Here is a 27617-nt window from a genome sequence, read left to right as displayed (position 1 = left end):
TTTTTATTATTGTATATGGCATTGAATATTTGCCTTTGCATTTGGAAGCTGCCCTGAGTCCTTTTGGGGAGAGAGGGCAGGTTAGAAATAAAATAGAATAACAATTATTATTATTATTATTATTATTATTATTATTATTATTATTAAATATCTGGAGGACTAAAGTTTGCCCATGCCTGCTCTATACTGCACTTTCCAGAACTTTCCCATCACAATCTGCTATTGAGCTGGATACATGATTAAGACTATTTCCAGCTTACTGAAGTTGGCTGTATATGTTTTGGCTGAGGGGGCAGAAATTGCCTTAAAGCCATCTTGTGCAGTTTCAAAAACCCAACACTTGAGAACATTTTGCACTATAGCCAGATATTTCCAAGGTCGTACCCAAAGGGATTGCCAAATATACCCTTTTTTGAGATGGATCTAAATCAAGCATGGGCAAACTTTGGCCCTCCAGATGTTTTGGACTTCAACTCCCACAATTCCTGACAGCCAGTATTTGAGAACACAAAAATGCTGGACCACTGTAAAAGCCACCATGTCAGACTACACAGAGAAGCCATTGAAATCCACAAGAAGCACATGGACAATTTCAACAGAAAAGAGGAAACCATGAAAATAAACAAAATCTGGCTACCAGTATTAAAGAAAAGTTAAATCAGGACAGTAAATAAATAACAACACCCAGAAAATGGGAATTCCAGACAGAAAACAATCAGGGCCAGTTAACACCTCCCAACAAAGGATTCCCCCAGGCAGGAAGCAGCCAGGCTTTGAAGCTGCAAGGCTATTCAATGCTAATCAAGGTGGCCAATTGCAACATTCACACTTGCCTCCCACAGACAAGAGTTCTTTCTCCCACCCTGGACTTTCCACAGATATATAAACCCCACTTGCCTAGTTTCCAACAGACCCCATAACCTCTGAGGATGTCTGCCACAGATGTGGGTAAAATGTCAGGAGAGAATGCTTCAGGAACATGGCTATAGAGCCCGGAAAACTCATAGCAACCCAGCCAGTAGGCTGTTGCTGAACAACCTATGCACTTTTAGCATCAAAGGAAAAAATACCCAGGATTTTCTCACTTAATATACAAACTGTTGGCATGTCTGGGGAAAAAGAATAGAATGCTTCTATACCAGGCAAGGGCAAACTTTGCCCGTGTCTGGTGTTAGGAATTGTGGGAGTTGAAATCCAAAACAATCTGACAGAAAACTGGGAGTTGTAGTTTGGCATGCTACTGGCTCTCTTCTGCAGGGAAGGCTAGGGACTTTTTAAAACTACAACTCACATGATTACATGGCACTGAATCTGTTGCAAATGAGCTGGTGCCATAATCCTCCTGGAGAGATCTCTTAAAGGGATATCCTCTGGCTCTTAAGGATTCCCATTAGAAAGGCTTGCCTGCCTCAGGTGTTCCCCTTTAAGGCTAACTGGCTCTTGGGTAAGTCTGGAAAGAGCAAAACCAAACCGGGGAAGAGACTTTTTTCCTAAGAGGGAGAAAGAGAAAGAGGCTGGTGCTGGGTCCCTTCTTTCTTCCCTCCCTCCCTGCTTTCTCTCTCTCTCTCTCTCTCTCTCTGCAACCTCTCTCTCTCTCTCTCTCTCTCCGACCTCTCTCTCTCTCTCTCTCTGCGACCTCTCTCTCTCCCCCCCCTCTCTCTCTCTGCAACCTCTCTCTCTCTCTCTCTCTCTGCGACCTCTCTCTCTCCCCCCCCCCTCTCTCTCTCTGCGACCTCTCTCTCTCTCTCTCTCTCTCTCTCTCCCTCCCTCCCTCTGCGACCTCTCTCTCTCTCTCTCTCTCCGACCTCTCAGAGAGAGAGAGAGAGAGAGAAGCAGGGAGGAAGAGAGAGCCATGCCCACTGCTGCGGAAGGTGGAAGGCTTCAACTGAGCCGGTGATCCCCGTGGGGGGGGGGGGGGAGGGGGGAGACACCTCAACGGCGCCCCAGGGGACCCTGCGCTCCAAGCGGGGGCCTCACTGGCCTCCATGTTGGACCGGGCCTGTCTCCAAGTCACTCTGTTATCAACAGACCTGTTCAGGTCTTGCAAACTCAGGGCCATGGCTTTCTTGACTGAGTTCATCGACCAGTAAACTATTTTTGTTGTTTCAAATAAATGAAAAATAATCGGAGGGAGTATTCTTTTTAAATTTTATAGTTGGAAGAAAGCAACTCTTGCTGAATCCAGATAAAATTAATACTATTTGTACCCAGTTCATTTAATACAGAGACACATAGTTATTAAATGCTAAAAATGGGAGACCAAGTCTTTTAATATGTAGAGTTTGCTAATATCAAGCCCAAACTGCAGACAGGAAGCTCGCCATAAATTACAACCATCTTTAGCAAGGGCAATTAGTAGAGCTTTTTAAATTCCCTACCTGTTTGAGACACTAATTTCTAGGCTCATTATTTAGAGCCTTGCACATGGACACAGCTCTTTAATTCATCTTCACAGCTGCAGCCCTGGTGTACTCCCATATTTTACCAAGAAGGGAGTAGACATGCACAGTGTGAGCAAACCTGCAGTGTAGCCTTTGGATACCGAATGCATGACCTGACATCTTCTGATGGAACAATAAATTACCGAAAGCCCTGAGCACTTCAAACTAGGCCGAGGCCACTACAGCTTTTCCATGAGTTTGAGATTTAGATGCAGGGCATCTAGCAGTTACATTCCTCAGTGGAAAGTTGCTGAAGATACAACTGGAAGATTAACTCTTAATAACATCAAAGGCTTAACTCCCTTTAGCAACATGGCATTAAACTCACCTCCTCTCACTTACTTCCATCCAAAAAACAGGATTTCCTCTTGCAACATAAAAATTTAATACCAATATCCCAAACTAAGCAACTACTCAGACCAAATGTGCTCAGAGATAGCGTGAAATAAAACTTAAAGCAGAACATTCATGTAAGGTCAGCTGTTGCTCAGGAACTATTGGAAATGGATTTTTAAAAAATAAACATGAAGTGTGATCTTCTCACCATTCTGTGAAATTGACACCTACACCAAAGGCCATCTAACAGATTAACAAGGAAATCCTTGCATTAGCAATTTCTATATAACTAGTGGTGAAATTGCTTTTACCAGCTAAGCAACTGCCTCCGCCTGAGAGCCTAGATGGACTACATTTCTTCCCCTGACTTACACTGTTTTCAAGTAGACAAGAATGTCAAAGGATTGCAGGGCAGATAGGAGGAAAACCAATACATCTTACTTACTTTGTAACTGTACAGCATGACTGCAAGACCACATACTTGTCTCTTTTTTAAAGCTTTTTAGCACAAAATAAGAATGCTTCAAATTTTGCTGACTACAACTACACCATGATAACTTTCAGTAGAATACTATAGATATCACAGCTTTCACTGGATGCAGACATATTCCTACTACTGTTAATGTTATTGTTTCTTCTGCTGTTGTTATTTTGCTTATTCATATCCCACTTTCTCCCAAATTTGGGGCTCAAGGTAGGCTACAAACTAGTGGTTTTCAACCTGTGGGTCCCAAGGTGTGTTGGCCTACAACTCACAGAAATCCAGTCAGTTTACCAGTTGTTGGGATTTCTAGGAGTTGAAGGCCAAAACATCTGGGGACACACAGGTTGAGAACCACTGCTACAAACATTAAAAATAGATACAAGTAAAAGCTCCCAATGCTAAAGACATGGAAAATTGAAATTTAATTAAATTATCAGTAGAAATCAAGAAAATTTTAAAACAATACATAGGGACAATACAGCATAGTATTAAAAGCCCTGTGAATGAGTATGAATGAGCAAATGTAGTGCAACGGTATGAGTGTTGGACAGTGTTTGAGTACCTGCTCAGGAATGGAAACTCATTGGATGCCCTTGGGCAAATTACATTTGCTCAATCTCATAAGGTTGCAAAAACAAACTACCTCTGAACAAATTTGTTATGAAAACCCCATGACAGGATCCATTTAGGGGCGCCGTATATCATAAAGGCACACAAAAGCAACAAACTCTCCCATAAACAATTCCAAAAGTCAAAACAGTAAATGTCTTCTCCTATTGCTGAAAAGTCAACAAGGATGGGATCGCTCTGAATTCTCTTGGAAGGGAGCTCCACACCTGAGACCGGCCACTAAGAAGGTCCTCTGTTACATCTTAAGGTGGTGAGATGGAAAGAAGGGCCTTCCTCCAATATCCAGCCACGTTCTTCTAGAAGAAGGTGGTTCTATTCATCATGGAGACAATGGGATGCTCTCCTACCAGAATACAGAATACAGGTATAATAAGACTTACTAGAGAGCATATAAGTTTCCTGCCTGTCAATCAGACGGTATTTGAGCTATTGTGTTATAGCCTGGTGCTTTGAATTTTCTACTAGTTACACTGTTTTTCTACGAAGATTAGCACTCAAACTACTGAAATACTAGCCCCAGGACTCCAGAGGATGAAGCTAGGGGGGGATGGCCATCTGTCAGGAGTGCTTTGGTTATATTTTCCTACATGACAGAGGGTTGGACTGGATGGCGCTTATAGGTCTCTTCCAACTCTATGATTCTATCAATGTGGGACAGGAGACTCTAACATGAAGACATCTCACTGCATATGAAACTACGGCCAGAACAACAAAACAGCCAAGACTCCGCAGGGACCAAGGATATAAAAACAGCAGTCAGAAGCACATTTCATTGCAGCAGAAGTTATTCCCAAGAAACAGAGCTTACTTTCATGTAAATGTCTTTGAATGAGTTCAGGAGCATAGAAATTAGTCATCAGTTTCAACCTTTCCATGTGTCATGTATATACGTTACCCTTCCTTTTATATTTCCTTTCTGTTTGCTTAATCTTAAAATAAGCTAGATAAATGTTAGTTAAGTTTAAAAGCACTGTAGTCTCACTGCTTTCAAATAAAACAAGTCAAAATTGGTATTTCTGAATTTGCTCACAGCTCACCATATTTTTAAATCCACACTCTTACAGTTCCCTCCCTCTGTCTGCCAAATTTCTCACTGTTGCATTCAATGAGCTAATTTTTAGTGGTTAGAAATTCCTTCGAGCAAAGGCCTGCCTTTTTTTCAGCAAAAATACCATGCACACTAAGAATGTTATATATACAGAATTATATTCCATTTCAGTGATCTGCAGGTTAATGTTAGGAAAAATAGTAAGGTGGAAGTTTGGAAGAACTGCTCTGTAATATATATGGCTAGTAATAATTCATAACCTAGCAAGTAGACTGTGAATTATTGCATGGCATATACACGTCTGTGTGTAAAATAATCTCTGGTATTCATTTAAGCAACACTTAAACATGCAGAAGGCATGGTTCAGCCTAATTATCCAAGGAAAATCAACAACTTGTTCACCGCATGGGATTTTACAATGAACAATGCCTCAAATATTTTAAAAAGAATAGTGAAATAAGCTAGGCAGGTAGTATTGTCATTAGTAAAATCTTATTTTAAAATGACATTTTGAAGCCAAAAATATTCCTGCATGAGTGAGAGTAAGGAACTTTTTTGCATACAGGAGGAGATTCTTACTTATATTCTGCTGATCTATAGCACCTTCCCTGGCCTCTTCAAAAGTTTATGGCCTATGTGCTCCACCCCCACAAAAACATTAAGAAAAATGTGCACAATTCTGCAAAAAAGTATACTAGCGACAGAAGGTACTCTATCTGATTTAAAATAATGCATTATAAAGCACTACGTATTTCAGAATTGAAATACAGAATTGAAACGGAATTATACATAGATGATATTAATGGTTTTAGTTACAATTGTTTGAAAGATTTAATTATGAAATCATCAATTATTGACACAATTAATCTAAAGAACTGTACAATGCAACTGTCAAGACACTGTATTCTCAACTGCTTCTTCCCATATGTCATTTTTACCAGGTATTCTTCCATATGATAAATGCTTCCCTGTTTCCTTCACAATGTCACGAGCAGGCTTTTTTCAGCAGTGGCACCAAGCCTTAGGACAAAATTCAAAATCATGTGGTCCTATAGATAAAGCTAATCCACCACTCCCACTTTTGATCAATATAAACTATGCTGACTAAGGAAATCAGGAATTACACTATGTAACAAAATTTAAAAAAATATTCTAGTACTGGTTTGAAGGTATTATTTCCTGTTTAATTGTGCACTTTTTACTTTGAAAGTAGTTGTTATACTCAATAAACTTTTACTTTTGTGGCTGCCACAAACTATGCTGAATTGGTTGAAACTCTCTTGAGATATTTATCAAAAAACTATAGCAAAATGTGCTGCAGGATGTCCCGCAAAAACAAAGGTTTTGCAGTTAAATACAAATTTTCATGTTTTTATAATAGAACCAATTATGAAATGACATTTATAATCCAGGAACAAAAATCATGCTGCATAGTGTTATAGGTCAACATCTGGATTACTACCTGATTCCCACTCTTTGCCTTTGCCTCCAAAGAAAGCCTTTGTGGGCATATCATGTAAGTGGGCATATCATGTAAGTGGGAGTGGGCCAGGGATAGCCACTGGCTTCACTATCAAGGGATGTAATGAATCTGATTTGTCTTTTATTCTAGACTAGATTGGGGACCTGGCGGTGCCCGGGTCATTTGAGAAAGGCATTGTTTGCCTGTGTTCCAAGTATAGTCTCGATCCAATGTCAGCTGGGTTCAGTGGGTGCGGGTGAACTACAATTCCCATATGGAAGTCCCATCGCCCATGGTCCATCCCCCTCCAAACAGCACCAAGGTATAGAGTAGGTCATGGGTGCTCTATGTGCCAAGTTTGGTCTTGATTAGTCAATGGTGGGGATTGCAGTGCTCTCAAGAAATGAATTAAGATACTGCAAGTCCCATCATTCGTGGTCCAAACTCTTCCAAACCACACCAGGATGTAGAGTGGGCCATCGAGGCTCTATGTGCCAAGTTTGGTCTTGACCAGGCATTGGTGGGGGTCGCAGTGGTCTCTGGAAGTGAGTGAAGGTATTGCAAATCCCATCGTCCATGGCCCATCCTCCTCCAAACAGCGCCAGGATGTAGGGTGGGTCATGGGGGGTCTTTCTGCCAAGTTTGGTCTTTATCAGTCATTGGTGTGGATTGCAGTGGTCTCAGGAAGTGAGTGAAGGTACTGTCAATCCCATCATTCATGGTCACTTATCCCCCAAACTGCAGCAGGACATAAAATGGGTGATTCTAAATGTTAAAGTAACTATCAAGGGGTGCAGCTACACTGTAGAACTTATACAGTTTGGCACCACTATAACTGACATGGTTTAATGCTGTGGAATCATCGAAGTTGTAATTTTGTAGTCTTCCAGAGTCTGCTGGTACCTCACCAAACTACAAGTTCTGTGATTCCATAGCTTTGGGCCATGACAGTTAAAGTAAGGTCAAACAGTATTAATTCTACAGTGTAGATACACCTCTAGATGATGAACTCTATTCCCAAATTAGCTCTTTTAAAGACTGGAGTAAAGCCCAGAGTAGATTCAATGAACCCCATGCACCTAACATGGAAGCCACTGAGCTATTTTGCCTCTTGGTGGGCTTGATTTGATCAGTGTAGCTTTTTCTGCTGCTCCAATGAAGCTATGCACATTTCTGAGGTCTGCTTAAAAATTGGCTGTTGTATTTTATGTTATTTTTTCAATTTTTTAAAGTTTTTAATTACTATTTTTACGTTTGACATTTTGATTTCTATGAAGAGACAGTGGGATTCTTTAATCCTCCTATGCTAATGGGGTTGCCAAGGATCACAGCAGCGGCTTAAAATATTTGTAAGACTTCATTAACAAACATGAACCACTTCACAATCCATATATTATTCAATAGTTATGGTGCCTAGGATCTTGTGCTATTTTATCCCCCTTACTATTCAACCTCTTTAATAATTATGTATAAATCACTAAGAATTCACTCCTGTAGAAGTGAATGGACAAGGAAAGTTAGCTAATGACAAAACTAACCAGAGCACCTTTGGTCTCTAGCAACTTCTTGAAACTGAGTAGAAGTATGTATACACAAATGCTTAAATACCATAAAATCACTTTTGCATTTTTATCACTTTCAAGAGCACCAGAAAGGATATCGCTGTTTTCTACAAAGACGTTGCCCAGGGAACGCCCAGATGTGTTACCATCCTGTTGGGAGACTTCTCTCATGTCCCCGCATGGGAAACTAGGGCTGACAGATGAGAGTTCACCCCATCTTGCGGATTCAAACCACCAACCTTCAGGTCAGCAGTTCAGCCAGCACAAGGGTTTAACCCGTTGCACCACTGCGGCCCGTGTATTTTGTTTTCAGATATTTATTCAATTACGGGTTGGTTTTATTTGAACATAGATGCTAACACTCCATTCGCATGGATTGACAACACTGGTTTCTGATTTGTAATTTTTTTAGAAGTCTGTCTCAGATAACTGAAGTATACTGAACTTCTATCCATTATTTAATATGAACCTAGAAGACTAATTTGATTTCTGTTGTATTTTTTGTTATGAGCATTCCTGTATTTCACTGACACATTTTACATTTCCCTTTCATTTTATCTTCTATTTCTCCCTCAGTGCATTCTAAAAAAAATTGAGAAATGGTAGTGAATGCTGTGAGGACTAATGGACCCCAACAGTTTGTGCATTAGACAACTTTTTTTGAAATGCAGTAATAATAACCCATCCTTTAAATATTAAACGGGCCGTTCAGAGATTAAATCATATGTTTGTTTTCATCTTGGATTCCTAAAGCCTTTACTGGATCGCCACAGCAGACTAATACTATCAAAATAAATGACAAAGAAGGTTATTATAAATATGCTAAGATTTATCTCAATGTGTGGATTTAACTGCCTCTGTGTTGCCACAGCTATTCATTATAGATACACACAAACAAGAAGTCGCATATTTAGGAAAGAAACATCCATTAGTCTTGCAACTCCTCTCACTTACATACTTGCCCTTCAGTTCTGTAGATGCTTGCTGGAATGATGGCATCATTCTTTTGCAAACCCCACACCCTAATGGGAAAGAGAAAGCGAGAAATCAATAATCACACTGCTAAACTCTCTCTCCAACAGCAAAAGCAAATGAACAATACTCCTACGCATACCCTATCATTTCAACTGAACTGCAGCAAGAGAAATACAATAGAAAATGCACAGAATTAGTCTTGAGTGCCCAAGGTCTTTAAGTCTCTTCACTCAGTCATATAGTCCAAATCTTTTAAAATCATATGCATATAGCTTCCTTATATTGTTCTAATGCCATTGCTTTGCTTTTAAAAACTGTACATTGATAAGATTTATTTAAGTAAAGTTTCAACAGTAGTATCTGGCCTCCCGCCACAAATTTCTGGCCAAGTCGTGGCTGAAGAAGGACACATAAATAAATCTCTTTATCACCTCTGACCTGTTCTTGCAACAAGAATTCTGCAAGAACAGGTCAGAGAAACTATGTGCCGTGTTCAAAAATGACAGGAAATGGGATTGGACTGTACTACCTTATCAAAGTGTTTGAGGTCACAATATATTGGTACTGGAAATGATATGCCCTGATTCCCAAGCAGATCCACCTGTAAATGCTTCTATACCTGCACTTTTGGGCTAATTTGAAAAATAGCATTGAAATAATCCCTTGAAGAGCAAACAAGACAAGGTAACAGCAAACATGTTGCTATCTATCAGCCTGGAAGTTGCAGATAGGTGATCACTCATGGCCGAGGATGATTGCCTTCCAGAGGGAGAGTCTTGGCAGTGGATCCATAAAGGACTCTGAAGACCTATTATGGATCCACATGGTCTTTCACATTGAGGACATACTTTTCCAGACGGAAGGCAGTCACAGCAAGGGTTTGCACATGTCTTCCTTTCACCTTGTATTTGTGCCTCCTCAAAATCCATAGCAACATTGGTAACAGTAAACCTCCAGTCAGAATGCTCAAGTGCCAGGACTTCCCAGTTCTTCGTGTTTATACCAAGAGCTTTAAGCCCATCTTTAAATTATTTGTTTGCTTGGAAGACAATTTTGTGCGTGAATTTGTTTTATGTGTGGGGGTCAGTGAACAGTGACCAACACACAGTCTTTACAGGAAAAGGTTCTAATCCAAAGGCATGGATACCACAACAGTTGGTGGCCTCTTATCTGATGCAGCTTTCACTTGCCTTCACAACCATTGTAACATGCTTTCACAGCCATTATAACACACACCATGCTAGTGTCTGTCTTTTCTACTGCTAAGGACTTTCTTGGATTTTTTTGGATTGTTCTTTGCCCAGTTCCTCTCCTGTGACCCTGCTGGGAGTACATGACTCCAGGCAGCTTTGCTCATAGGTTCACTGGCTCGCACAAGCCTGCTCACCACAACAAGGTGACGATCCAGCAAGCGAGATCTATGCAACCTTACCAAAATATTTGGGGTTGCAATGTATCAGCACTGAATATGGGTCTATGTTAATTAATATGTTAATAATATCATTTTAATAAATAATATAACTGGTTTTATTTCACCACTGATCTTATTTGTCCTGTTGTATTCAACTTGTTAAATAAAGTTTTCTTTATTAGGTGGTGTAACTGCTTTGCTTCTTGTGCGTGTGCTCATTCCTATTTCTAGGCAACACAGGGTTCACACACAGATGCTATGGGCTTGATTTAGATAAGACAAGTCTTGGGATTTAACTGAAGCACCCTTCATCCTATTAAGTACACAGACATCAAGAAACCAGCAGTGGCAGTGTTGGCTTGATTACTAAGGAACGTTCAAATACAAGCCTCCATTAGGACCCAGCGGGTTCTGATGTTTTGAAGGCTGATTTGACAGTAAAAGAGGGGACAGAGCCAAGTCATCTGGCTTCAGTTTGCAAGAAACAACGTGCACACAATACTAAGCAAATAAAAAGTAACCTTGTAAACTGGCACTTTCTTCTAATACTAAGCAGATCACTTTGTGTTTGGACAAAAAGCAGAAGACTAGGGCTTACAGCCAATAATGAAATATTCCCCTTGTCCCAACCCTTAGCACCACCCAAAAACTGATCCAGGGCCTTTTCCAGCATAGTGTTTGGGGGAGCAGGGAGAGGACAACTGCATTATAGAGGGTATTTCACTCACTCCCAATTTTCACAATTTCACATATGGACACTGTTAGATCAACTTAGAAATCCTTAGAAACCTATGATGAACACTGACTGAGATTAATGGCTTCTTCAATAACGGATATGAGCTATCAGCATTTGGCATGGTGTAAACTGAGATGATGATTAAAAAGTGGTTTACCATATTTTTTCATCATTGCCTGTTGAGCTCTCCTTCCCATATACTTATTTTATATTTTGAATTATGGGGATTCTGCCCCCTTTAGATTTTTTAAATTGGATTTTTAAAAGCACATCTACACACAAAAGAAATAGCAAAGAATAAGTGAGGGGAGAATAGGGAAATGCATAGCATATGAACAAGGTCTAGGCACTTATGTTAATGTAAGCCATCCATATTTCCAAAAATACATTTTCTTGAATTTGACATCTAGAAAACACATATTAATGTGAAGGTAAACAGTAATATCTTTTGACCATTCGAAAATGAATGATTAATGCATTATTTCCAACCTTGCAATATATGTTCTTTTGCAATAGTAAAATCATATAGGATTCAATAACTCTGATCTTTAATTAAATTTAACATCATAGCAATGCAATTTTAAAAAAAACGTGCACACTGTCAAATATCAAAGATTCCCTATTTTTGTAAAAATGCATATCTAATATTGATGCTCATAAAAAGCAGACTGTTTAAAAACCTAGAAAGCACCTAACATCCATCATTTATTGCTTCTCCACTTCTGAAATCCAGATGCATCACATGAAACTTTCTTAAAATTTAAAGAAGCTGAAATATTTCTGTTCACCTGCTAACGAATACATTAACAAATTAATACCTAACAAAGCATTTGAGTAATCTCAAGCAGTTCAAGTTAAATTGATAGAACAGAGGTTTCCCTGCATCCAACAGAAATAGCAATTTCAACCTAAACTTGCTTCTGCATGTGAAAGGAGACCTCACTTTCATCTTGATCCAATGAGTTCTATCTAGCAGGGCTGACCCCTTGACAAAGTGGGGTAGAAATGGGAAGTGACTTCCTTCAAATGCCTTTCTGCTCCTGAACCTTCAAAGCCATTCACATTCTTCTAGCTTCACTGTCTGCCAGTTTGCTACCAAGCACAATTCAAAGTGCTGGCTTTAGTCTATAAAGCCCTAAACCATTCTGGCCCACTTTACCTGTCCAAACGTATCTCCTTCTATGAACCATCTTGGAGTCTAAGATCATTTGGGGAGGCCATGCTCTCGGTCCCGCCCTCTTCGCAGACGCGACTGGCAGGGACATGAGACAGAGTCTTCTTGGTGGTGGCCCCTCAGCTATGGAACACCCTCTCCAGGGAGATTAGATCAGACCCCTCTCTCCTGATCTTCTGCAAAAAAGTGAAGACATGGCTCTTTGACCAAGCCTTCGGAAATCTGGTGCAGTAATAGATATGAAGATATGGAACTGACCAATTGAACGGCCCCACTATGCTCTTGAATCATGTGATTTACTCTGTTGTCAGAGTTAAATGTTAATTGTTTTAATTGTGTTTTAATTATATTTTAATGTTTTATTATTTAAATGACTATGTTGTACTTTGTTTTTAAAGGCATTGAATTATTGCCATGTTGTGAAGCCGCCTTGAGTCCCCTCTGGGGTGAGAAAGGTGGGGTAAAAGTATCGTAAATAAATAAATACATAAACAATCAAATAAATAAATAAATAAAAGAACAGTGGTACTCAATCTGTGGGTCCCCAGATGTTTTGGCCTTCAACTCCCGGAAACTGGCTGGGATTTCTGGGAGTTGTAGGCCAAAACACCTGGAGACCCACAGGTTGAGAACTACTGTTCTAGAAAATCCTCCAGCCCTTGAAAGCACTCTTTGAAATGCATGATACAAGAGCAAAGGAGAATTGGCAAGAACGCATTCCCCTTTTGCCCAAATTACTATTCCATTAAAGTGTGGATCCAATCCAACAAGGCCAGGAACATCAGAAAAAACAGAAACCTATTAGGATGGATAAACATTTGTAAACTTTCCTAGTTTAAAATGACTAACCGTTAAATGGTAACTTGAGCATATACAGAAGCATGTCATATCTAATGGTGTATACTAATGATACATTTTTAATGAAAACAGCAAATTATTATTTAAAAATGAATCTGGCTCTTTCAAAATTCATTCAATACAATCAGGTGTTTCTTTGTTCTAAAGGAAGAAAAAGTGGACGAAGGATGCTTTCTAAATGTGTTAAACAATGCCCATGAAAGCTGAAGATTATAGGAGCTGCGCTATAACACACCTGAACAACTGAAGAACGTTTGCGTAGGGAAGGCTGGCTTTAGCTTTAAACTGGCTAAAGGGTCAGAAGTGAAGTGCCGAAAGGGATTTTTGTTACAGAAAATAGATTCAACCAAAAGAGACCAAGAGAGACTGAATTGTGAAAGTGTTTTAACAACAAGCGCTGCCCCTAAAATAATGATTTACAGGCATATATCAGACATTACTGCTTCAAACAGATATAAAACAGCAGGTGGTTGCAACACATGCTGTGAGCCAGAAAAGACAAAGGCCATTCAGAAATGAGTTCAAAAACTCTGAAATGCCTGTAAAACTTTAAGAGCGCAATAGTCAAGTATGAATCTGCATGAAGAAAAATAATGCAGTCTCAAGAGAATTGTTAGGAGAAGGAGTCCTCGCAGGCAATGACTTTATCATTACTCAGAGTCCTTTATTTATTGAAGCTGATATTTAAGAGAACAATGCCTTAAGGAAGAAACAGCAGATTTCGCAGTGCAATAGAAATGGTAAGCCATGTAATGAAACACTACCTCAGTGAGTTAAGATCTGAAGGCTCCAAACTCTCAGTCCTTCTTGCAATGATCCAGCTCACCTTAAACTGCCTGCTCTCCAATGATCTTAAGGTCCCACCCTCTTTTTTGGTTGATGAATTTGAGCAGGAAACACCCACCAAAATTATCTGAACTAACAAGGAAGGGGAACAGGGTTTGTCAGGTGGAAAGAAACGCCTCAATAATCTTCCAATTAGAATATAGACCACATTACTGAGCCCCCGGTGGCGCAGCGTGTTAAAGCGCTGAGCTGCTGAACTTGTGGACCAAAAGGTCGCAGGTTCGAATCTGGGGAGTAGAGTGAGCGCCCACTGTTAGCCCCAGCTTCTGCCAACCTAGCAGTTTGAAAACATGCAAATGTGAGTAGATCCATAGGTACCGCTCCGGTGGGAAGGTAACGGCGCACCATGCAGTCATGTTGGCCACATGACCTTGGAGGGATCTATGGACAATGCCGTCTCTTTGGCTTAGAAATGGAGATGAGCACCAACCCCCAGAGTCAGACACGATTGGACTTAATGTTAGGGGAAAAACTTAACCTTTACGTATTGTTAACCAAACAAAGCAACTTGCGCAGATAATTCTGGCCAAAGTTAAGGAGCCTAAGGAGAACTCAAAGTAGTTACTGTATTTAGGGATCACTACTAAAACAACAGCAGCGGGCTCAATTCAAGGCCATAAACCAATGCACAGCTTTATTCAGGACACTGTCTTAATATTCTTTGCAGCTTCACTGCGGAGTTTGCAATTTCTGTATGGGATGAAATCCTCCTGTCCCTGGGAGCTCTCCAAGGTCCTACAGTACTTAATTCTGACCAGCTTCATGCGACTGGCGATCAGATCGCCCTGACCTTGCTCAGCTGCTTACTAATAGCCTTGCTGGATCTGTACAATAGTTCTTTTTTGTACAATCAAACTATTTGGTGTGGATGTGAACCCAGAGTCAAATACTTCTTTATTGGATTCAGGCTAAAGCAAATGTGGTATCCAACAAAGATTTGGATCTGCTGCCTAAAATAGTCTGAAAACCATTAGTATAGTGAAAACATGCACTACCTTTGAAAGTGCATCTGAGTGTTTCTTTCTCTTTCAATAATTTAAGCAGAGTGCCCCCAGAGAAAACAGTTAAGTATTTGAAATATTACCATGCCACACTGCTAAGAGTTTTCACAGAACAATATATAATAAGTATATAGTGAGGAAGATGTTCAAGAAAAGAAAAATGTGTCGACGTACCCATGGTATTGGCCCAGTGCATGAAAGGCATAACTTAACAGTGAGGTGATCATATTATTCTACTTGAACAAAGAATAAATTAAAAATAAGAAATTTGAGATCTTGCATTTAAGACTACTTACAAGGGGCATAAAACATCAGAAGCACAGGCTTATCTTCTTTCTTCAAAAGCCTCTTAAGTTCCTGATAATGCCAAAAGAAAAGCATGCTGTCATACAAATCTTCACCATAGGCAACATTATCTAACCCTGCAAGTTGTACACAAAATCCCCAAGTTTTTGCATTATAGGACTTTTAATAATATTGACAGAGAAATAAATGAATTTAAGTGGGTGTACCAGTAGCACAAAGACCAATAAGATGTAGAAGATTGTTATTGGGGTAAGTAGTCCTCAAAAAAGTAGCATCTACCATAGTTTGGCTACCTGTTGATGTCTCTTATACTTTGACTGAAACTAATAAAGTTATATATTCTACCACCATGAAGAAGTAGAAGTCAGTAACTGCTGGAGTATGGTATTATTTTCATTAAAAAATGTGCAGCCCCATCACTTACCTTGCTGAATAACCTATGTAAGTATTCACTGTATCTATATCAGTACTTTGTGGCAAATGTGAGTTCAGTTACAGATCTTGGTTAATGGGGCTACAGAGCTCAAGTGGTTTATAGCCAAGAAGCAGAAGAACTGGAGGTACTGGCCACACCTGCACAATTATTGAAGGGTTTGGAAACCAATTAATGGCATCTTTGACAAGTATCAATGCACAATTATGGGGGAAATTGCACTCTTTTTCTTTTAGCACAAACTATTGCATATATGGTCAGAACAACGAAAAGCTAAAACAGCCCTAAATCAAACTTTTACTGTTCTTTGTCTTCCTACCCAGACTCATTATTATCATTGCTGTTCTTTATCTGTTATTTTTCTGAAAAGAATATTGTATGTTTCCCACTCTATTGATTTTAAATTTTAATTGATTGGTCCCTGGCTGGTATTTCATAGTCATTTCAATTTCTTCACTTTCACTCTGATATTAGGAACAGTTACTTTGGCATTCAGTTTTTATAAGAAGATTAATTTTTAATGCTCACCTTTCTGTTCTCTATTACAAGCCCTCTCGGGGTCGATTTCAATTTAAAATTTTCATCTTACCTTTCCCTTCACATTGGCTTTGAAAAATCCATTCTCACAGTCCCTCATTGCCTAGGACTGGCTCTTGTTTAAGGGAAACAATCTATTTCTCTTTCTTTTGAATCTATTCTTTAAGAATGGAGTACACGTTCCATTGAAGAAAATTGCCCTAAAAACATGATCCTCAACCTGCAAGTTGTATGAACATTATAGTACCTGTTTTATTTCAAATGGTGGGTTGGGAGTTCCTAGATTAAATGTGTTGTATTGCTGAATTTGATGGTTTTCTAAAGGGCTATGAAAAATACTTATTAATACGTATTTGAGACACCGATCAAGGATTCTTTGTATTTAGAGGCTTTGTGGGGAAGATTCCTTTGCACATAAATACACATAGTTTTTTGCACAAAAATATACTTTGGGGACAGAAAATACATTTTCTGTTCAAAAAGAAACATTTTTTTTACATGAATCAGCCTTGTGCAAATTATACAATAATTCTTGTATTTTGCCAGAGGGGCAAATTGCTGAAATTGTTTGTTCCAAACGGGCAACAATGAATTAAGCAAAGATTTACATTATTGTTGTTGTGGTTATGTACCTCCAAGTCATTTCTGATTATGGCAACATTAAAACATCATGGAGTTTTGTTGGCAGAATTTGTTCAGAGATGGTTTAATTTGATTTCTCTGATGACTTCATCAAAAAGGCCCATGGATTCGCCCCACATTGAGGGGAAACCATAGGCTCCTGGTGGGGGGCATAGAGAACCCGCCATCCCATGCCCTTCCTTGCCCACCTTACTATGCCCCTCATCCCATGGGGGGAAGCTTTGCTGCCCATCTTCCCTCTAATGCAGGGAAGGCAACACGGGAAGGCTCCCGTGTTGCGGCGGCGTGCACTGCTTTCTCTCCTTTTTCAGCACGGAGCCCTGTCAGAAATACCTGTGCGTCGTGTGAAGGGCTCCATGCCGAAAATGGAGGGGAAGCAGCGTACGACTGACAAATCAGTCCGCCTGATGAGGCAGTGATAGTGTGTGTCTTGCACAAGGTTACACATAGTCAAGCCTGGGTTCAAGCATCGGTTTCACAGTTTTAGTCCAATACTCACACCACTGTACCATATTGAATAATTTACATCCTTAATTTTCTTTAATGGGAACGAACTGTGATAAGTTGTGGGTTCAGATACTCTTCCCTTCCCTTTTATTCCCGATTACAGAAGATTGGTACCTCGTACTTTCAGATTTAAGCAAAGGTTTCCTGTGACCTTAAAGCTAGGGGAGCTGTAGTTTAATTGAACCATGTTTCTGAGAATGAGTCAAGATAAAATGCTGGCTTTGGAGTTTTATTTTCAAGCGATATTCTTAAAAACATAAGTCCTGGAATTCAAGTATCAAAGAGACCCTGGTTAGTTTAACAAGAATCAATGTTCCTAACATCAGCTCCTAACATCAGAATGATATGGAGAGTTGGGGAGTTAGAGGCTTGTTGCGACTCATTCACATAAGTACTGACTTGTGTGAGAGCTTAAATTTCTAGCCTCAGTTTGTGATTTTTATTGAACTCCATGGTTTGATTCAAAGGAAATTGAGATTATGATTACTTTAAATAAATTGCTATCCCATAGTGTTCTACCTGCAAAGTTGCGTAAGAAGTAAACCGATGAATAAGTCACTGAGTGAAGAGAGAGAAGTCAGAAATTCATCTTGAAGAGTACACTAGACGGCTTATAATTAGAATGCCAAAAATTTAAAATAAACCCATGTTATATTGTCACAATATAAACAAGAAAAATGCAATGATGGTAATACGTGAAGAACAATACAAAAGATTAAAAAACTATGGAGGACAAATGCTCAGATGATATGTGGAACACATAAATAGTTGTACCAATGCTGTTACCCTAACTTGGATATAGATTTGTTCAAAGGTCTATTGATGCAGATGAGATATGTCTTAATATTCTGAGTAAATCCCTTCTGAGTAAATCCTACTAAAAGATTGGCCTGTTAATCTATTTTGGATTATCATTGTTCATGAGAACATACCAGCTGGAAAACAAATTCATCCATTTGCAAGGCAGTGACTATAGTCTGCGTGTAACTATCTTTACAGTTACTAGAAAATTGGCAGGATCTGCTGATAGTGAATTCATGTTGTAGTCTCTTAAGATACATGAAAGCTCTTCCTTAAAAATCAATGGGCTGTTTTGCTCTTGAGAGAAATGTGTCTTCTCGCAATATCAGACTGTATCAGACTGCCAAGTAGATCTGCCAATCTGGAGGAAGCAAATGCATTCTGATTCTCCCAGAACTGCTCAAAGTTGAGAGGGAGATTTCCTGGATCCAGCACCACCAGGGCTTCCATTCAACTTGAAGCAACTGTGAGAAGAGCAATAGTAAAATCCAGAAAAGATTCACTGCCTCTGCATCAGCAGAGATTGCGACTGAACACCTCACTGACTATTATTTTCCCCTCAAAGGATTTTCTTAAATTCATTTCAATACTTCAGAGTTAAAGCAATATTCTTCATATAGTTTATTTTTGTTTTTACTTGTAATTTATATTTCTATGAAACAAGACGAAATCATGGGACACTTAAATTGACATGTATCCTTCAAAATAGTGGATAGTGTCATAGTTGACACTAAGATATAATCTTAGTGACATCTCTTTCACAGATCCTCACTCCAAATATTTTAACTTGCTGCCAAGGCAGTTTTGTTAACCATGTCATCGGAAGCTTAAGAGGAACAAAATGTTTGAGCATTTTAAGAAACAAGACTACAAAGTGTTTCAGGCAGAGTAGCAGAGTACAGTCAGCCCTTGGGATGTGGTTCCAGATCTTTCACAAATAACAAAAACTGTGGATGTTCAAGTTATTGGGTCCATTAATACAGAACCCATGGAACTAGAGAGCCAACGACAACATGTGTTGCATCTGATTTATATCAGTATTGTTTTATTAACTATCTTTTCTCCATAGAAGTATTTAAACTGAAGTTACCTTTTCACTGTCAATATGGACAATATCTTTGGCGTCAGGATCCTCCTCCCACAATGGAGCTCCTTCTGGATCCTTTAGGAAGGCCACCATTGACTACAATAAAATTCAAAGGGAGACAAGTGTTTACAACCATAACTGCAATTAAATTGTAATGAAACCTTGAAATTGCTGACTTTGCCATGCCACTTTTACAGAGAGAATTACATCATGTCTACTTTAATATTTTTAAAGTACAGTACTTATGCAATTTAACATAGTTTTTTTTAAATCCCCAAGGGTTGGAGGTATTGAAATTGTGGTATTGTTATTATGGTCAATTGAATGCTAGACTACGGCTGGATACACCTAGATCCAAGCTAAGAAGTTCATTACTCGTTATCTGTACCAGTCATCCATCTTAACTCATCACCACCATGCTTTTGAGAGCATGAAAACAGAACATGAAACATCATGTAAAGCCTGGGTCTTAGAAGGAAAAATGGGATGAAAGCAAAATAATCTGAGCTTCCTCTCTAGGATTTTACCCGACTCTTCATGTCAAATGCAGGTGTGGATCCCTACAAATGGTTCTCCACCTCCCTTTGAAAAAATCCACGAGTTCAATTTTGCCTTCCAAGGAATGTATTCCCTACTCTTGGTGTTGTACACTGTCATTAACTTGATGCCCTTTAACCATCTGAGAGAAGCAACAGACTGCAGGGTATCTCCCCAATGATACACTAACCCCTTTTCTGGGGGGGGGGGGGGGGGAATTGCAGCCTTTTGTTCTGGTCCAGATTTTGAACAAAGACATTGGACACAGACCTCCCTTGATCAGTAAAATGGAAACAGATTTTATTACTGGAGGTGGAGTAGATTACTCTGGAGGACTGATGTTGTATGTCACATACAGCAAGATTATGTTTCCAAAATATCTAATCCATGGGGACAAACTGAGTGATATAAATACCTGAAACTAGGCAAGAAAATAAAGCAACAGCACCAATCATGCCTAAGGTTATCAATTTTCCCTTCTCACACCATGGCAGAAAACAAAAGAGAAAAAGGAAAAAACGCAAAAAGGAATGCTTTCTATTCAATGTTGTTTCATCAGGGATTTTGACTGGTCAATCTCAGCTGTTTAGGTCAAGCTAACCTCTCTAATGTTATCTCATCCAGACCTGTAATTCATTCCAATATTTAAACAAAATCATTCCTTCTACTGTCACGGCTCCCCTTCGAAGAAATGGGATGTTGTATTGACCAAGAATAGAAAAAGGAATACTCCATATTGAGGAATGTTCAATATTGAGGAATGTTACATTTCACTTTACTAACCTGTGGGAATCAAATTATATATTTTTAAAATATTGCATTGGCATCAAGGGCGGGTATTTCTGCATCTGGTACCAGCATAAGGAGGACATGTCATTAATAAAATGTTAGTAAACTGAGGTGCAGCACTACCAGTCACAATTGTATGTGCATATAGTAGAGTCTCATTTATCCAACATTCACTTATCCAACGTTCTGGATTATCCAACACAATCTGCCTCCTGCTTGGATCCACAGCCGTTTTTCTAGGCAGCAAGGACTGAACTTTTTACGCATTTAATTTCCGACAATGTTGTTACTGTAAGTTCATTTTATGCAATTCTATCTTTATTTGTAGTCAGTTTGTTAGTAGCCAATGTTTTTGTAGTCAATGTTTTCAATACATTGTGATGTTTTGGTGCTAAATTCATAAATACAGTAATTACTACATAATGTTACTGTGTACTGAACGGCTTTTTCTGTCGATTTGTTGTAAAACATGTTTTGGTGCTTAATTTGTAAAATCATAACATAATTTGTTAATCCCTCCTTATCATCCAACATTTTCGCTTATCCAACGTTCTGCCAGCCCATTTATGTTGGACAAGTGAGACTCTATTGTATATGAACACGCATCCATAAAAACCATCCCTATTCCCTAGCTAAAGAGAAACAGCTGCTGTGTATTTTGTATTATGTCCAATCTGACCCTAAAATATACCCAGCTGTTCTCTGTCCATTGAAAAGTGTGGCAGGTAAACCACATTTAGTGTATTTTGTTCTAAGAAATAAGTAGGTTATGGGCCTCAACCAACTTTCCCTGAGTGCAGAGGAGTTCATTTACCTATTTAAAAGTGTGAGATATGCCATTCTGCTTCCTCTGTTTTGAGCATGGCCTTGGCAGCCAGCATAAAAGTCTTTGAACTATCCAAATGTGGAGAGGGAGAAGTGGGTGACAGACAGCCTTTCAAGTGCTAAAGAATATGAGTGGATGTTCTAGTTCCAGGAATCCCTGCACCCTGTACTTGCTGTGCTCTGAGGAACCACAAAAGGAAAAGATTTCAGTTCATTCAGTGATGTCCTCCTTCCTCTATCAAATCTTTAAAAAAGAATAGATAATGTTTTCTGGTAGAAGAAACAGTATGTTGACTTTTGTTCAATCCTCTGTTCTTGGGAACTTTAAAAATAATGTTTAAAGCACATGGAAAGTGCCTAAAGCCATGACGTAATAAAGCACAGGGAATCGCCAACATCCAAGCCAAGTTGAGTGTTGAGGGATAGACAACACCCTTCACAACAGTTTTTGACCTTATATTTTGAAAATTAACAAGACTAAGACTTGGTGAAGTAGGGTAAGTATCCACAGCCATAATATCTTCAGCCTCTTACATCTGGATGTCAGGGAAATCAGTATAATACAACACTGCAATACTAGCTATTTGATCTTCTGGTGGTCAGGATAAATTTAGCAGCTACAGTAGAATCTCACTTATCCAACATAAACGGGCCAGCAGAATGTTCGATAAGCAAATATGTTGGATAATAAGGAGGGATTAAGGAAAAGCCTATTACACATCAAATTAAGTTATGATTTTACAAATTAAGCACTAAAACATAATGTTGTACAACAAATTTGTCAGAAAAAGTAATTCAATACGCAGTAATGCTATGTAGTAATTACTGTATTTACGAATTTAGCACCAAAATATCATGATGTATTGAAAACATTGACTACAAAAATGCATTGGATAATCCAGAACGTTGGATAAGCGAGTGTATTACTAAGCGACGTTGGATAAGCGACTCTACTGTATTACTTTTTAAAAATAACAGTGTGTGTGTGTGTGTTTGAAACTTCATATGATAGAGACCCTATTAATTCCCTTCTTCAGCAAGGAATACTGAGAGATGGATTTGCCAATCCCTTCACTCCTCCATGCAACTGGTAATCCCCAAGAGCATCAATCAACTGAATCAACTGCTAAATGGTGAATCGACACTTCTGAAAATCGCATTTATGAGTCTGCTCTACTTGGGAATAGCAACTGTTTTTGGGCCCAAGTCTGTTGGATACTAGAGATAGCCAAAGGGAGAGGCATTTTTCTAGGTCATCTGAAACATGGGAGTGTCATCCAAAAAATTCTGTTCAAATTCCAGGAAAGACTGGAAGTGGGGCTTTTAGTTTTTTCCTAATGGTAAGCCAGTTTTGTAAATGGTGTTGGGATTCTAGGAAACTTTCCCCAGTATCCCTTTTTCATGACTTATTTTCTGTTCCCCACGATTCCTTTGCTAAGCAGATTAATAAAAAACCTTCTGCATGTTTACACTCAAGCCAAACTGAATTCAACAGGGCTTCATCAAATATCCAGAGCATGTGTTGTCTCACTGGCTAAAATGTTTTGGAAAGAAATCCAGACACATAGGCTAGCCATCAGGATATTACACCACGCTTCTTTTCACTGTGGATCAGTTCAGCTTCACACACTTTTTTCTTGTTTGTGTCCTACAGTATTTTACATTTCTAGTAATTTAAACAGAAGTTCTTGCAGTAGAAATCCTTTTTATGCCTGTCAAAAAGTGAAGTTAATATCCATTTCTAGTGCAGAGAATTTGCAGGGGCCACACAAAAAATGCACACACACAAGCACAAGATACAATTCATCAATGCTGATTACCATACTGGCGATTTTAGCTATGTTTCCACCATACCTTATGTTTCTATTATTTGTTTTATTATTTATTGCTATCAGGGCCACATACAATGCAATTGACATTATCACTTTAAAACAATGCCAACAATAACATGATTTTGAAAAGTTAAAATGTATTTAACAATTAACCAGCTAAAAGAAAACAGACTGCAGTGGGTTAAATTCCTTTAAAACAATTCAACACCATGCCTATATTTGGATCTGTAGAAAAACGGTTACACCCAAAAGGCTTTTGTAAACAGATATGGACCCATTCACACCATACAACTATAGTGATATGGGTTGCTATGAGTTTTACGGGTTGTATGGCCATGTTCCAGAAACATTCTCTCCTGGCATTTCGCCCACATCTATGGCAGGCATCTTCAGAGGTTGTGAGGTCTCACATCTATGCCTGCTATGGATGTGGGCCAAACATCAGGAGAGAATGCTTCTGGAGCATGGCCATGCAGGCTGGAAAACTCACAACAACCCAGTGATTCTGGCCATGAAAGCCTTCAAGAACATATAGTGATATGATTCTACCATAATTTTATCCCATAGAATCCTGGGGTTTGTAGTTCCGTCAAAGGCATCAGGAGAGTTCCCTGCTTGAGAAATTAAAAAGATGCTTCATGGGCTGCAAATACCAGGATTCCATAGGATGCATTCATGGCAGTTAAAATTGAATCAAAGTGCTATAATCCTATAGTGTGGAAGTTTTCACTTGGCACTTGAGCGATGGTAATGAAAGTGCCAATTGGGCCTCCTCTTCCATGTTGCTTGGGCAAGCATATGTAGGAAAAGGTGCTCCTTCAAATAACAAGGGCTTCAAGTGCAATTTCCTGGCCATTGACTAAAGACCAAAAGCATTTTGGTAGCCAGATAAATTCTTCTAAATCCAATGTTATATGAGTTTTGTATGATGTTCTGGTCAACAGTCTAGTGCAGTGGTTCTCAACCTGTGGGTCCCCAGATGTTTTGGCCTTCAACTCCCAGAAATCCTAACAGCTGGTAAAGTGGCTGGGATTTCTGGGAGTTGTAGGCCAAAACGCCTGGGGATCCACAGGTTGAGAACCACTGATCTAGGTTTATCCAGCCCTAGTCTAGCATTCAGCTAACTGGTCTAGCGGCTATATTTTGCAATGGCAGCAGTTTCTAAGTCGTCTCCAAACTACATACTACATACATACTAGCAATAGTATAAGATTATAAATCTCTCCCGTTTTACATCTAACTAGGCTTGCAATGCACAGAGAAATACCTCCAGAAGTTTTTGTCCCCATCAATAGAGGCGCACATTAACATGTGAGCTGTTTTCAAAATCTAGGTGGAAGTTTGCAAATTGTTTTATGATGCAGCAGGAAGAAAATGCTATATGTTAGAGAAAGAAGGGATCCCAAGCTTTCCTGCTGGGCACACGGAAAGCCTTGTTTGTCTATGCTTAAGGGGGCTCCCTGGACTGCAGACCAGGAAGAAAAACATGCTGAAACAGCATGGCAGCATCATTAGAACCAAACACCCACTTCTAATGCCAAGGGCACTTTCACATTGTACTGAAATATTACAGAGTACAGCAAGAGAGTTTTGTTTGCGACTGGTTTGATGCAAAAGGAACTATTAAATCTGGGAACAGATTAAAAATCAGTACTTGCAAAATGGCTACAGGATCACAGTCAATAGGAGGGGTTGAGAAGATAATCCTTAATTCTGGGATGCATGCATTTCGAAATATAACACATCAAAGAAATGTGAGACTTTATTCTTAGAATTAATTTAGCTAAAAGTAATAGCTCTATTTATACAAGTTCTGTGCTTTCTTTATGCCACTGAAGAGGTTTCTTTTGTTTCCTTCTCGATCCTTCTTATCATACTGGCCAGGTTTTCGATTATGAGCCTCTGGGTAGGGAATCACCTTTTAAAAAATGTTATTGTATTACACCTAGTAATTTTAGCTGCTTTTCAAATAAAACTGAAGATTATGATTAGTGTGTTTTTAATGTTTTTTTCCCCTTTACTACAACAAGAGAACATTTTCTTCTGGTGTAATTGTATAGTTACAAAGCTATCCAAATCACCTTCATCCCATCCTAACCTGTTAATACAGAAGACTGCAAGTAAAGCAGCTTATAACTGATGCTAGGAAAGAAGATAGATAGGTGTTTTGTTAAACCAATTTGTGTACTGGAAACAAAAGAAAACAAGATTCCTTTAGCCTAGGTATCAGTTTCTCGTGCTGTACAGAATAGTGATATTTCCCTTGAATAAATACAGATAAACAAGATATTCAAAACTAATAGAAGACCCAGTATTCTTATTTTTCTTCTGTTCTCCCTTTTCCCTACCATTCCCTACCTTTTTTCTTCCTTGCCTGCCTTTGTTTGTTTCCCCCCAATGTTGTGAAATTGTGAAATTCTTAGCTTGCAATGATATTTGTAAAATCATTCATAATGCAATATATAGATATATAAAATTAGACATTTTCCTCTGTCTACTTAGTGCCTTAAACAACAACAACACCACACACACAAACAGAAATTAAATCTCCAAACTAAACAAAAAACATACAAAAGAATTAGGGTTAACATTAATTAAACATAGAACTTAATTAAACATTAAATTCAAAAGGCATTGAATTTTGTCATATGTTTGGAAACTGCTTTGAGTCCCCCTCCGGGGTGAGAAAAGCAATATACAAGTGAAGTAAACAAATAAATAGTTAAATAAACTCTACACATTTCTGAGTAATACTTGACATCGACAAGAAGTTTTATTTTCACTTGATACAGAAACATTGGATGGTTTACAATGCCAACAAGGAGAAAACTTCTCACACAATCTTTCAGACATCATACATAGGAAAAAATAACCAGTTCATATTATTGAAAGGCCTGCAAGATCCCCTGATATTTTTCCAATTGACTATTACTTGTGGGATTACTTAAAAGCTGTGGTGCACAAGGAAAAATTAGAAAAACGGGTCATTTAAAGCAGAGGTGTTAAACTTGTGGCCTTCCAGATGTTTGGACCTCCAGCTCCCAGAAACCCTAGCTAACTTGTTCAAAGGCCAGGAATTCTGGGAGCTGAAGTCCAAAACACTTGGAGGGCCACAAACTTGACACCACTGATTTAAAGGAACATATTTGAAATGCAATTACTTGCATAACAATAGATATCTTTGGAAGGTGTTTGCCATGAGTGGGGGAGAAGATTTTGTGTGTGTGGAGACAACATGTAGAGACTATTTTGAAAATATTTTGTGAAATGTTGTGGATCTCCAAAAGAAATGGGGTTACAATTTGCTTAGCCCTGAACCAAATCAACTTCACTTGAGAGACTGCTTCTCAACCATTATGGGAAAAGGAAGAAAGACTGGCTGTCCACAGCACTACGCTTTGCAGAGTCTCAGCAGAAGGCTCTCAGATGGCCTTGCTCCTCAAGTGGGCTCTGATTTCTTCCATCTCATCTATACTGCCATCTCTAGAGCCAATTTCCTGAGATAGAGGGAGGGAGGGAAGATCGAGTGTGCTTAATGCTATTTCAAGCTCCCTGCAGAGTTTGCACCTTTTAGCAAAGTTGTGGAAGTAACAAGGAAGAGAAAGAACGAAATCAGGAAACTCCCGGGAAGAGCAAGGCACTGTCTGTTCAGGCACATATCTCAGCAGGCACTCCATGAGGCCAAGCTCCTAGGGTGGCTTCTATTTCAAGAGTAGTTTCTGGTGTTTTCCAACACACCACTCTTTTTCCTGAAACTTTGTTAAAAGATATCTTTCCTTGTGTGTGTGTGTGTGTGTGTGTGTGTGTGTGTGTGTGTGTGTATGAGGGAGATTTTTTTTTAAGTGTATTAGTACTATATAACCTGGAAAAAAGGGAACAGAACTTGTTTTGACCGTGTTGCATCCAGTGCATCAGCTCTAGCAATTTAGGTTGTGGCTATCATCAGATCTGAGAAAAAGGCTATTTCATTTCTCTTTCAAGCTCATCCTATGACAGACTAAATAAAAGGAGAAAGTATTTTCCTCATTGCTGTGGGGCTAATGCTATTAGATGCAGGTCAGCATCAAAAGAGAGAGCCAAACCAAAAAAAATGACAGTGAAAAAAAATCCTCATTAAAAAACATAATAAAAAACCCTCCTCTATTTGTTAACAGCTTGCGAGTAAGCTCACAATTTATGTCGCAATTTAACACTGACTCAATCTAGTTAATTCACGGGGTGCTGGGCTGGCAGATGCAGAGAAGATATGAGAATGGAGAGAAAACCTCTAGGTCACCCAAACAGCTGTTTGTGAAATGTATCATCCCCCTCCCACCCAAATAGAAAGTCGTAAGCATTAACATCTGTTCTATATCCA

The 27617-nt window shown here is 39.0% G+C and overlaps 1 protein-coding gene across 1 annotated transcript in view; it reads right to left on the bottom strand.

Annotated features, from left to right (window-relative positions):
* pdia5 (protein disulfide isomerase family A member 5) overlaps window positions 1–27617 on the bottom strand; it is a 220977-nt gene that overhangs the window by 89822 nt on the left and 103538 nt on the right. Inside the window, exons 6-8 of the mRNA XM_062967407.1 lie at window positions 19281–19373; window positions 15261–15321; window positions 8918–8985 (exon numbers count right to left, since the gene is read on the bottom strand). Of these exons, the coding sequence (XP_062823477.1) occupies window positions 8918–8985; window positions 15261–15321; window positions 19281–19373 (222 nt within the window). The remainder of the gene's footprint in view (window positions 1–8917; window positions 8986–15260; window positions 15322–19280; window positions 19374–27617) is intronic.

This window comes from Anolis carolinensis, chromosome 1 (assembly GCF_035594765.1).
Source record: "Anolis carolinensis isolate JA03-04 chromosome 1, rAnoCar3.1.pri, whole genome shotgun sequence".
In the NCBI taxonomy this organism is placed as follows: Eukaryota; Metazoa; Chordata; class Lepidosauria; order Squamata; family Dactyloidae; genus Anolis; species Anolis carolinensis.
Note: the sequence above shows the minus strand (reverse complement) of the source record. Positions and strands in the feature narration are given on the sequence as shown.